The sequence below is a fragment of the Bubalus kerabau genome, chromosome 19 (assembly GCF_029407905.1).
Source record: "Bubalus kerabau isolate K-KA32 ecotype Philippines breed swamp buffalo chromosome 19, PCC_UOA_SB_1v2, whole genome shotgun sequence".
NCBI classification, from domain to species: Eukaryota; Metazoa; Chordata; class Mammalia; order Artiodactyla; family Bovidae; genus Bubalus; species Bubalus kerabau.
The window spans coordinates 23,000,002-23,013,002 of NC_073642.1; the positions used below are offsets into that span (position 1 = coordinate 23,000,002).

General features: G+C 39.5%; 1 protein-coding gene across 4 annotated transcripts in view; it reads right to left on the reverse strand.

The window, feature by feature from the left end:
- Positions 1-331: 331 nt before the first annotated feature.
- The window catches only part of SEC11A (SEC11 homolog A, signal peptidase complex subunit), a 37,457-nt gene continuing 24,787 nt past the window's right edge, over positions 332-13,001 (reverse strand). For all 4 annotated transcript variants that reach the window (XM_055555506.1, XM_055555505.1, XM_055555507.1 and 1 more), the window contains 3 exons: positions 6,838-6,957; positions 849-906; positions 332-666 (listed from right to left, as the gene is read on the reverse strand). In XM_055555506.1, coding sequence (XP_055411481.1) covers positions 616-666; positions 849-906; positions 6,838-6,957 — 229 coding nt within the window. In that variant the 3' untranslated portion in view covers positions 332-615. The remainder of the gene's footprint in view (positions 667-848; positions 907-6,837; positions 6,958-13,001) is intronic.

Here is a 13,001-nt window from a genome sequence, read left to right on the forward strand (position 1 = left end):
AACCAATTGTCAGCATTAGGACAACCTTCTTGGCTGAAGAACTGTTCCCATCAAAGCCTTTACCTCCCCAAGGGGCGCTAAGAACCAGCACAGGAAAGCAAATTTCAAGCGCTTTCCCGACAAACACAAGTCAGGGATAAGGGGTTTCGATATGCAAAGTTTTTTATTTAAAATTTTGAAAAGTTAAAGACTATGACCACCTCAGTATATGCCATTCCCATTAGAAGGAGGGATGGCAGTTTCAAACTTGGGCAGAGCTGTATTTTCATTTACAGAATTCTGTAGGCACTTTAGAAGTGAAGCTTGGCTTCAAAATACAAACACTGGGGGCTTTGGCTCAACCTTTTAATATAAAAAATTCACTGATGTACAAAAATGCGAAGTGTGACAGTGACAACATATGAAAATCTGTGACGGAAAGTCCCCTCGAATGCACGTGGTGGTGCGCACACACCCGCCCACACGCACTCTGGCGTGGAAACATAAACGAATGCAAACCAGCACGACCAGGAAGCGCTGACGTGCTCTCCATTCCACCAACCACAGATCGGCAGCTATTCCCAACATTCAGTAACAAAAAGGACCGCATCTTCCAGGAACAGCAAGGCAGACTTCTTACTCACGATGGACCAGCACAAATAAACCCAGCAAAAAGAGCACAGCATACTAGAAAATAAACACAGAAGCACAAGTCAGAGAAGCTTGGAAAAGTTCACAAAGCCTCAGTTAATTAACTGGCCTTTGGGACCATGATAAATCACTAAAGCATCTAACTGGCCTTTCATCTTTTAACTGTAATCCATTTAACAGTTTCCAAAACTCATGAAATGCAAAGTACCAGATCTTACCTTAAATTTAGGATAGTCATTCATGAGGATCGTCACAATCCCAATATAAGGAACAAATCTAAACAAAAAAAACACACAAGAGACTGAGCATCACAGAACTTTCTAAGTAGCTATTATCATTTATGGAACATTCTCAGTTCTATCTTCCATTGAATACTGATTTTCGGCTGACAAAGTCCACTTGTATATACTGTTCTATTAGACTCTTTCAACAGCCCATGTGATAGGGAAGTTAGCGATATCACCATTTTATAGATGAGGAAACAGTTGCTCATGCCCAAGGTACATGGTAGAACCAGTATCAGATCTGAGGTTTGGTGGCCCTAATGCCACATGCTAATTCAGTGTCAGGGGCTGGGCTTGTGGTTATCACCTTGGGAAAGCTGTCAGTCTAGCTGAGGAGACAAGGCAAACGCAGCCAGAGCTTTACAAGGAACTTCATGTTAAGTGTCCCCAAAGTGAGTGTAACAGCTCTATTAACAGTACTTAAGATTTTACCACTCTCTCCTTTTACAACCATGTGTAATCTGGCTTGGGCTCTCTTAATCCTGAAACTTCTTTTGGAATAGTCTAAACCCCCGGTAGCTCAGTTGGTAAACAATCTGCCTGCAATGCGGGAGACCTGGGTTCGATCCCTGGGTTGGGAAGATCCCCTGGAGAAGGGAAAGAATATGACTACTCACTCCGGTATTCTGGCCTGGAGAATTCCATGGACTGTATAGTCCATGGGGCCGCAAAGATAGTCCATGGGGTCGCAAAGAGTAGGACATGACTGAAGCAACTTTCACTTTCACTGTCTGCAGAAGACCCGTCTCAGTGCCTGTCTTCCTTTTCATCTCTGCAGCATTTGACTTTTGATGACCAGAAATCTGCCCATGAAACCTTTCTCCTTGGGTTCCATTAACACACCAATCTCTTCCTCCACCTCCACCTACCTCTTGGCTGCAACACCTGTTTTTTAATTTTTCACTAGTTCTTGCTTTCCTGTCATCGCTAAAGTTTATGCCCTCAAACTAGGTAAAAACCACGTATTAAATAATCTCATAGCACCTCATATATTTTCTCAGAAATCTTCATCATGAGTTTAATTACAGAATTAGTTGCCTAACTAGCTGGACAGTGTCTGTCTTCCCTACTAGATGCTAAGCTCTCCAGGGGCAAAAACAGTGCCAATTTGCTCCCCACTGTATCTTCAAGGCCAAACATGATATACACGGCACACAGTAGGCTTCCAGCAAAGACTGCCAGACTGAAGGTTGGGATGTCCTGGCCTCGTCTTTTCTCTTTACCTGGGGAATCTCATCTCCTCCCAGGACTTCGATTCTCCCCTCAAAACAAAAGACTCTTCAACATAAAAATTCAGGGGAGAGAGATGTGGGAGGAAACAGCTGTTGGAAATGTACAACTTTCTTTTTCTTCCTCTGCTCCTGTTGGATTCCAGAGTGGACTGAGGATAACATCCTAGAGCTTGTCCTAGAAAAGGGAGGCTGATCTTTGCCTACTTCAAAGTATCTCAGATATTTTTATTCAGGGCACTCACAAGTGTTGCACACATCAAAGGTGCACAAACAGAAATGACCTCCTATATAACACCTCCACCATCAAAGCTCAGGCAGTCTTGAGAAACAGAAGTTTTGTCTGGGGTGCATTTTACTTCCTTTTGAGAACTCCTCTTACTTCCTGCTTCCTGTCCCCACCCCCATCCTACCCTTCTCCCTTCTGGCAGTACCATCCAGACCCATCTCTCCTCCTCCCCAGACTCCCATTCCTGTAAGCTGATGTTTCTTAAAACCTACACCTCTGTTGTGACAATCAGTTGGACAGCTTGTTATGATGCTCTATCTTCCCAGGTTTACTGAGTCAGTGTACCTCCGGAAGGTCAGGCCCAAATCACACTTCTGCATATTTAAGTACAAGAAGCACAGCTTTAGCCAATGAGATGTATGGAACAGGTGTGTAGTGACAGTAACTTCCTCTTTTAGGGCCCATGCTTTAGTTTCAACTCCTGGGACATCTAAGAACTGAACAGTCACTACAGAATTGACTTGCTAAAGCTCTAGGAGGGAAGATAAAGGTTTTCTATATTTTTAATACACATTTTTTGTTTTTAATGCAACAACTCTATTTCTTTTGTCTCATTTATAACATTTCATATTAGCAACAGTTTCCAGTTTTTCAGAAGAAAAATCATCTAATTTAAGAATATAAAGGCAAATGTCTTTCAGTAAAATGAAGATTAAAAGTCATAAAAGCATCTATGACTTCCATGAAAACAATTATCAGGCTGCTAATTCTGGCCTGATGAGCAATCAGCAGCCATTCTCACGGTTAGAGACTTTCACTGTCACCTCCATACAATGATATCTATGCTCAAAGAAGCAATGATTACACAGTCTGCTTATAGGTTATCGGTGGAAATATTTTTTTCCCCTAAAGATGGTTTTACCTTGCTTATCATAAGTGAAATAGAAGCAACCTGGTCTTCAAAAGTAACAGAAGCAAAATATAAGGTTGCCAGAATATGACAGGCAGTCCAAAGTCAAATGAAAATTTCGTTATCTGTACCACTGATTCCCTCCAAGGACAGACAAGGCTGCTATAATCAGTCGTCTTAAATTCAAATCATTTGCACTTTTTTCCTACTGAACTCAGATAAAGTCTGCTGAAGCAGAGTTGATAATAAGCGGACGTTTAAAATAAGTTAAAAAAAAAAAATGGCACTCACAAAGCCAACTTCAACACCAGCCAGTGTAGCAAGTTAACATCTAGAAGGCAGAGTATGGGTAAATACATATTCCCCGGAGTTCTCGGTATCCAAGGTGCTGCTATGAAAGGAGCCTCAGAAGGAAAAAGAAGAACCATGCGCTGATGTTTTGGGTGAAAATAATCAGTCAAATGTCAAGAAAGGTCTATGCCTGGGAAGTCTGGATCCTAGTAGCTGACTTAAGAAGGATCACTGTTTCCATCATCCCGGAATGATCTGTTTCAAGTTAAGTAAAAAGTACATTTTGAAAGCCTCCTCTATAAACCTGATTTCAGTCAACAGAGAGCTCACTTACTCTATTCCTTCCTTTATTTTTATTCTGTTTATCATTGTCAATATTTTCCTATTTCCTGATCTTCTGCCAGGCTTTCTCCTTTTCTGTTGCTTTCTACCCTTCTGAAACTAACAGCTTCTCTTGTGTTTTTCAACTACCTGAAGTTAGAAAGAATCACCCCCATTCTTAGTAGGTTCAGTATTAGTTTCACTTTCTAAAATTGTTTTATTACATGCTACAACATGAATGAACCTTGAAAACGTTATGCTAGGTGAAAGAAGCCAGACATAAAAGACAACATATTTAAAAACAAACAAACATATATTGTAAGATTCTGTTTATACAGCATGTCCAGAACAGGCAATCCATAGAGACAGAAAGTAGATGAGTGGTTGCCAGGGGCTGCAAGGAAAAGGGGACAAGGAGTGACTGCAAATGAATACCCAGTTTTCTTTTTGGGGTGTAGAAATGTTCTGGAATTAAATAGTGGTGATGGTTTTACAACTTTCTGAATATAATAAGACCCACTGTACTGTACACTTTAAAATGATAAATTTTATATCCCAATATATGTGAATTATAGTTCAATAAAAAATATTTTAAACTTGTTTTTATTTAGTGCCTTAGGCTTCAGTGTGCAGCTATTTGAGGGGAAAAAAAAAAGTTCCAAGGTTGGGTACAGTCTGACTCTGAAATGTAGTTTAGTGTTTTATAAACACAATTTCCACAAAAGGAGGTGATGTGCCCCATTATGTGTCAGGGTTAAGTGGTGACAGGATCAACAGAAAGTGAATTTGTACACTTGAGGCTGTGCTCCTGCTGCTCACGTCCCCGGTGCTTACACTTCAGGGAAGGTTACTTAATTCAGAGAGTTCCAGACTGTAACATTTTTTAATTAAAAGCAAGAAAAAGGTCTATAACTTTCAATGTCGGGATTTTAGATATGACACTGTATACAGTTACGGATTAAAAAAAGAAAAATTCTTCAGAATGACAAGCTACTTGAGAAAAAGAAAGCCTGGTTTCTCCACCTTTTCATAGGATGATGCATTTTTTTCACCCCAAACGGGGCCAGAGTGAACAGACAGAGCAGCATGAAACACCTGAGAATCAAGATCTAGATAAAGGGACACTCTGTTATACCAGTAGGAGTATAAATAAAACTGTAGAGCAAAACAGCCAAAAGCCTTAAAATACACTCATGTTTCACCAGGTTACTCCACTTATAAAACTTAACTGTGAAAAAGGCACTGGGCAGAGCCACTGAGACCTGTAAGAGGGATATTCCTCATTAACATCGCTCACAAATTTAAAAACAGAAAAGAATCGAAGGCATCCAACAAATAGGAGGTTGGCTAAATAAAAGTGTGGTCTTTCCACACAGTGGAGTAGCATACGACTTTGATGATATGGAAATAAGTCTTTTGATCTGTAGATACTAGTAATACTGGGGGCTTGAAAAAGAGGTTATAAGCCACGTGACCATTCTTTCCCCATACACAAAATGTGTTTATGTCTGTATACACACTTACATATTAAGATCTGCATCTTTATACATAAAGATTAAAAGAACATGAACCAAAAAATTAAATATTTATGGAGGGAGTGAAAAGGAGATTAGGGACTTTGCTTTTTGATGTCTCTTATATCCCTGTGTTTCTATAAGAATCTGTACATTTGCAATTAAAGGAAAAGCAAAAAGACTCAAAGAAGTTGATATTACCAGCACCTTGGGAACAGAGGGAAGTGGGGACTATGCCTTCTCTGAAGCCCTGATGTATCTAATTTGAATTACAGAAGTATGTTTGCCTCCATCCTAGGAAATCAAGTTCCCTTGAACTTGAGGTGTACACAAAATCCAGCTCTGCTGATGACAAAACATATTGGTGCGTTTTCTGACCCATTGTCTTTAGCCCCAAACTGAACATCTCTTACACTGTTACTTTTACTTAACAACTTGAAATTATTTCTTTACGGGAACAACAGTTCATCAGTTCCACCGTTGGCTCATGGGACCACTGAACCCAATGCGTCTGTTCTAGGTTAGAAGGAGCAGATGTCCTGACAGTGGAGGAGAGTACCATAGACATCTAAATAGTGAGAACAAGTGCTGCCCATCTCAAGTGTTATACCAGTAATTTGGGGGTGATGGTTAAAACAGTGGGTTCTGGAGTCAGCCAGCCACTTTTAGTATCAGTGTGATCTTAGATAAGCAACCTCACATGTCTGTCTCCTCATCTGTAGAATGGAAATATTAGGGTTGTTCTGAGGTTAAAATGAGGTAATTCGTGTCAAGAAAGCGCTTAGGATGAGTCTCTGGCACATAAGCCCTAGTAAATGTGAGTTATTGTTAATACTATTAATAACATGAAGGTAGCAATAATCCCATACTTCCTCATACCAATAACTTACAATTCCTGTCCTCCACTCATCTGTTCTCCTGATAAAATCTGAAATAAACAGGCTTAATATAACTTTAAAATTTCATTTGACCTTAGTAATTTCACAACTAGAAATAAAACAGTATGGAATACATTATCGTGATGAAATTAATCTAGATGAACATTCTGAGTTGCTGACTCAGTGAATACTTACGAAACGTGAGTTTTAAGAAGGAGGATTAATATCACTCTGGATCCCTAGAGCCTAGCACAGAATAGACATCAGAGTACACGGGAGGTGCACAAAAACATTTCACAAATGAATTAAACAAATGAATTTTTAAAACTGTCACTCTAATTCATCCTCACCACTAATATTCTCTTCTTTTTCAGCAGTCCACATTCTCCCCTCTGGAGCAGTAGAAGTTACAGATGTGTTTTAAGAAGTATACGTTTTCAAAAGACACAAGATTTGACCAAAACACGACCAAACCATTATATTCAATTGTGTATGACCAGCCAATACAAACGAGATAGCCAATGTGTCATAAATCTCCCCTCTATACTTACCCCCTTGCTCTTCCCACGACATCTTTTTTCTCTAACCAATGTTGTCCTTGTTTATAGAGGCCTCGGTCATCAACCGCATTATTATCTCCTTTGGTTAAAAACTTGATATGTCCATTTTGCCTTAAAAGAGTAAGGGAAACCCAAGTCATCAAATACCTTCATGCCATCTGAAAGTACGAAATTTGCTCATGATAACTGAAAATTCCTATGGAACTGTGGTATTTTATCTTCATTCCCAATATCAAAATAATTATTTAGCCAAAAGATGTTCACAGCTGTGTTGTTTATAACAGGGAAAAACTGAAAACAAGCTAAAAGGCTAACAGGAGTTGAAATCCATACAAGCATTAAGGATAATGATATAGAAGAACATTTAATGATATTAGAAGGGCATACAAATTTTATTAAGTGAAAAAATACTAAAAAATAGCATGCACAAAATAATTTTTTATATTTTTATTTTTATAATAAACACAAACCACCAACTTTCTGGAAATACCAACAGCAAAGGAAAACATTCAACTATCCTACAGGATATAATCTGCAAAATGACGACAATGAGAAACTGCAGAATGACCCAGTTTCTTTATAAATCGCAAGAAACAAAGAAAGTTGGAGAAGGAATTTACAGATTAAATAAAAGACATAAAGCTGTATTAACCACATGCAACTGAGGATGTCCTTTAAATCTGGATTCAAACAAAGTGCTGAAAAAAGTTAAGACACAATTGGAAATGTGAACAAAGATTGGAAACTTAATAATACAAAGAAACATTTGTTCATTTTTTTAGGTGTAAGCATGCTAATTATCTGGAATCAAGCTTGCCGGGAGAAATATCAATAACCTCAGATACACAGATGACACCACCCTTATGGCAGAAAGTGAAGAAGAACTAAAGAGCCTCTTGATGGAAATGAAAGAGGACAGTGAAAAAGTTGGCTTAAAACTCAACATTCAGAAAACTAAGATCATGGCATCCAATCCCATACTTCATGGCAAATAGATGGGAAAACAATGGAAACAGTGGGAGACTTTATTTCTACGGGCTCCAAAATCCACTGCAGATGGTGACTGCAGCTATGAAATTTAAAGACACTTGCTCCTTGGAAGAAAAGCTATGACCAACCTACAAAGCATATTAAAAAGCAGAGATATTACTTTGCCAACAAAGGTCCATCTAGTCAAGGCTATAGTTTTTCCAGTAGTCATGTATGGATGTGAGAGTTGGACTACAAAGAAAGCTGAGCACTGGAGAATTGATGCTTTTGAACTGTAGTGTTGGAGAAGACTCCTGAGAGTCCCCTGGACTGCAAGGAGATCCAACCAGCCCATACTAAAGGAAATTAGTCTTGACTATTAATTGGAAGGACTAATGCTAAAGCTGAAACTCCAATACTTTGGCCACCTGATGCAGAGAACCAACTCACTGAAAAAGACCCTGATGCTGGGAAAGACTGAAGGCAGGAGAAGGGGATGACAGAGGATGAGATGTTTGGATGGCATCACTGACACGATGCACATGAGTTAGAGTAGGCTCCAGGAGTTGGTGATGGACAGGGAAGCCTGGTGTGCTGCAGTCCATGGGGTCACTAAGAGTCGGACATGACTGAGCAACAAAACTGACTGCTGCTGCTACTGCTGCTAAGTTGCTTCAGTCATGTCTGACTCTGTGCGACCCCACAGACAGCAGCCCACCAGGCTCCCCAGTCCCTGGGATTCTCCAGGCAAGAACACTGGAGTGGGTTGCCATTTCCTTCTCCAATGCATGAAAGTGAAAAGTGAAAGTGAAGTCGCTCAGTCGTGTCCGACCCTCAGCGACCCCATGGACTGCAGCCTACCAGGCTCCTCCATCCATGGAATTTTCCAGGCAAGAGTCCTGGAGTGGGGTGCCATTGCCTTCACTGCTGCTAATTATAGCTTATTGGAACTAGGTGATTGGTACATGGAAGTTCATTATACTGTTTTGTCTACTTTTGTGAATGCTAGAAATCCTCATAGTAAAAGAAAAATTGAAAAAGAAAAATAGTAAGCAGGGTCTAAAATGATAGACCAAGGTGTGAACAGCAGCTATCTATGGGATTTTTTCCTCCAACAAACGTATATTACTTGTACAAGCCAGGGTCTATATAAACATCACCTTATTTGATTAGACAATTATTAGTTTAATAATACTAAAGAACCAGGCTTCCCTGGTGGCTCAGATGGTAAAGAATCCGCCTGCAATGCGGGAGACCTGGGTTCGATTCCTTGGTTGGGAAGATCCCTTGGAGGAGGGCATGGCAATCCACTCTAGTATCCTTGCCTGGAGGATCCCCAAGGACAGAGGAGCTTGGCAGGCTGCGGTCCATGGGGTCGCAAAGAGTCAGACATGACTGAGCAACGAAGCACATACACATACAAATGAAATAAATTAAATAATAATAATGATACTAAAGAACCATGTGGCTTCTAGTAATCTTAAAATTAATTGAAATTTACAATTGACAAAGACTATCTTAAAACTAACTCAAATGAGTTTAACAGTTTGACTAGAAAGAAGAAAAATAGCTTCAGCTCCTATAGACTAAAACCTTCTTAGATTCTAAGGCAGAAACTGGCTCACTAGACACTAAATCATCAGCAGACAGAACTAAATTGGAGGTGTTGCAGACACTAAAAACATTCAAGTGCAAACAGTATCATTAAAAATGAGATTCCAATGAGAAAAAATGCAAATATATACAGAGAAAAAAACCCTGTAGCTGACAACTCAGTAAGTAAAAGAATGTTTGAAAAATCCTGGAGGGTAAAAGAAAACAGGTGTGTAGAGGGTGGGGATAGTGAGTTCCAAGAGACCATCATGAAAATGCAGAGTAAGGACTAAGCCACCCCCATGGCAAATTCTTCTAAACTCTTTATCACATGCCAGTATTCAATATCATCAAATTATAATACTACCTACAGGCTGAACTTACTAAATACATATTAGAGTAGGCTATAAAATAAGATAAAGAATTTATAAGTGGGGAAAATGTATTAAGATTTGCACACAGGCTAATACAAAGAGCTATCCAAGAGAATTCAGTCAACTGATAACATTTAATAGCTACCTTTCACCAGGTTTCCCTTGTGGCTCAGAGGTTAAAGCGTCTGCCTCCAATGTGGGAGACCCAGGTTCGATCCCTAGGTCGGGAAGATTCAGCGACCTCACTTTCACCTTTTAAATTAAAAAACCAACTTCACTCTCTCCTCTTTCCTAATGCATCCACTTTGGAAGAAAATGGAACACAAGAAACAGGTGAGGGAAAGAGAAGGACTTAAGGAAGATGTTTTTTGCTATTTGCCACAGTACCTATTGCCACAGCTTTCATTCCAATCCCCAAAAAAGGCAAGGCCAAAGAATGTTCAAACTACCACACAATTGCACTCATCTCACACGCTAGCAAAGTAATGCTCAAAATTCTCCAAGCTAGGCTTCAGCAGTATGTGAACCATGAACTTCCAGATGTTCAAGATGGATTTAGAAAAGTCAGAGGAAGCAAAGATCAAATTGCCAACATCCATTGGATCATCGAAAAAGCAAGAGAGTTCAGGAAAACATCTACTTCTGCTTTATCGACTACACCAAAGCCTTTGACTATGTGGGTCACAAATTGTGGAAAATTCTTAAAGAGATAGGAATACCAGACCACCTAACCTGCCTTCTGAGAAATCTGTATGCAGGTCAAGAAGCAACAGTTAGAACTGGACATGGAACAACAGACTGGTTCCAAATTGGGAAAGAAGTATGTTAAGACCGTATATTGTCATCTTGCTTATTTAACTTATATGCAGAGTACATCATGTGAAATGCCGGGATGGATGAAGCCCAAGCTGGAATCAAGATTGCTAGGAGAAATAGCAATAACCTCAGATACACAGATGATACCACCCTTATGGCAGAAAGTGAAGAACTAAAGAGCCTCTTAATGAAAGTGAAAGAGGAGAGTGAAAAAGTTGCCTTAAAACTCAACATTCAGAAAACTAAGATTATGGCATCCCACCCCATCACTTCATGGCAAACAGATGGGAAACAGTGGAAACAATGAGACACTTTATTTTTGGGGGCTTCAGAATCACTGCAGATGGTGACTGCAGCCATGAAATTAAAAGACGCTTACTCCTTGGAAGAAAAGCTATGACCAACCTATACAGCATATTAAAAAGCAGAGACATTACTTTGCCAGCAAAGGTCTGACTAGTCAAAGCGATGGTTTTCCTAGTAGTCATGTATGGATGTGAGAGTTGGGCTACAAAGAAAGCTGAGTGCCGAAGAATGATGCTTTTGAACTATAGTGTTGAAGAAGACTCTTGAGAGTCCCCTGGACTGCAAGGAGATCCAACCAGCCAATCCTAAAGGAAATCAGTCCTGAATATTCATTGGAAGGACTGATGCTGACGCTGAAACTCCAATACTTTGGCCACCTGATGCAAAGAACTGACTCATTAGAAAAGACCCTGATGCTGGGAAAGATTGAAGGCAGGAAGAGAAGGGGTCGACAGAGATGTTTGGATGGCATCACTGACTCGATGGACATGAGTTTGAGCAAACTCCAGGGGTTGGTGATAGACAGGGAAGCCTGGCGTACTGCAATCCATTGGGTCACAGAGTCAGACACGACTGAGCGACTGAATTGAATTGAAATGACAGTACATACAACCTTACCTGCATGCACATCTCTGTTTTTGTTTTTTTAATTCTCAACTTTAGTTCTGAAACATAATTTCCACAATGTTTAACGCAGCCTTTATAGATTCCATGATAATCCCTAATCTTCCTATGACTTCTGTATTTCTAAGCTCTTTAATTTGTTTCCTCAGGATTTTGTCTTCAGTTGCTTAATCAAGAAGGGTTTCCACATGCTTTATGGCCTTAGTTCTTTTTTAAAAAATTTTATTTATGTTTAATTGGAGGATAACTGCTTTATAACATTGTGTTGGTTTCTGCCATTTATCAACATGAATCAGCCATAGGTATACGTATGCCCCCTCCCTCTTGAACCTCCTACCTAAGATAACTTTTTTAAAATAAAAAACTCCATTTCAAAGGATCACATATAAAAATGTACAACTTCTGCTCTACCCAAAGCAGGGTCTGGTTTTCTCTGATAAATCTAGGGGAAAGTTGGTCCTGATATGTTCACAAAAGGCAGTGCTGAGAACAAAAAACACAAATACACTTTGAGAATTTGGAAAACACTACCTGTACTGAATAAACCTTCATGATTCTTAAAAAAAAAAAAAAAAAACTAAGTTATTCCTTCCAAGTCACTAATAGAATGCCATTTAAAAATTATAATCTTGGGACTTCCCTGGTGGTCCAGGGGCTAAGACTCCGTGTTCGCAATGCAGGGGGTCTGGGTTCCATCCCTGGTCAGGGAACTAGATCCCACGTGCTGCAACTAAAGCCCAGTGTAGCCAAATAAATAAAATATTTTCAAAAAATTATAATCTCTCAATATACTGAGGTATAGAAAGAGAAGAACAGTCAGATCTTTATTTCATTAATGAAGAAAGAACTCTTCTAAGCTGGAATGTTTACAATGATCTTCAAAAAGCAACAGGGGATGGTTCCCTCTATTTTAAGTGGCGAATATAAACTACTTGAGAGGGTTTAAGAATGAGGAAGAATTTATTTAGGGCTTCCTCATACTCAAGAACCTACATCACTCCCACTGCTTTACCTCCCTCTAATATGTTCTCCAGGACACTCCCTTTTCCTCCATTTCCTTCCTTCTTTCCCTTCTAACTAGGAATGTTATAGATTTGAAAGGGACGGGGTGAGAATATGTAGTTGCACAGGGAGCACAGGCTAAGAACCCAGAGCTCATCTTCCTGAACTTCTATCACAGCCAGGGAAACTGAGACCTGAGACGTGACAGCTTTTGCTCATTGTTACACCCCTCCTCCACCTCCAGTGAATTCTAAAGGTCTTACATATGTTCTCTTCAATTCTAAAATCCAAGTCTACATTTACAAGAATAAATAATTTCAGATTTCAAAAGTTTTCTTTGGAATTTTGAAAAAGTTGATAAATTTATTCTTAAAATGTCTGTGAGATTGCCTTAAAGGTTTACTTTTGAAAGATTAGGGCTACCTCACCCATTATATAAGAAGATCCTTGTTTGGGATCAATCTTTATGTG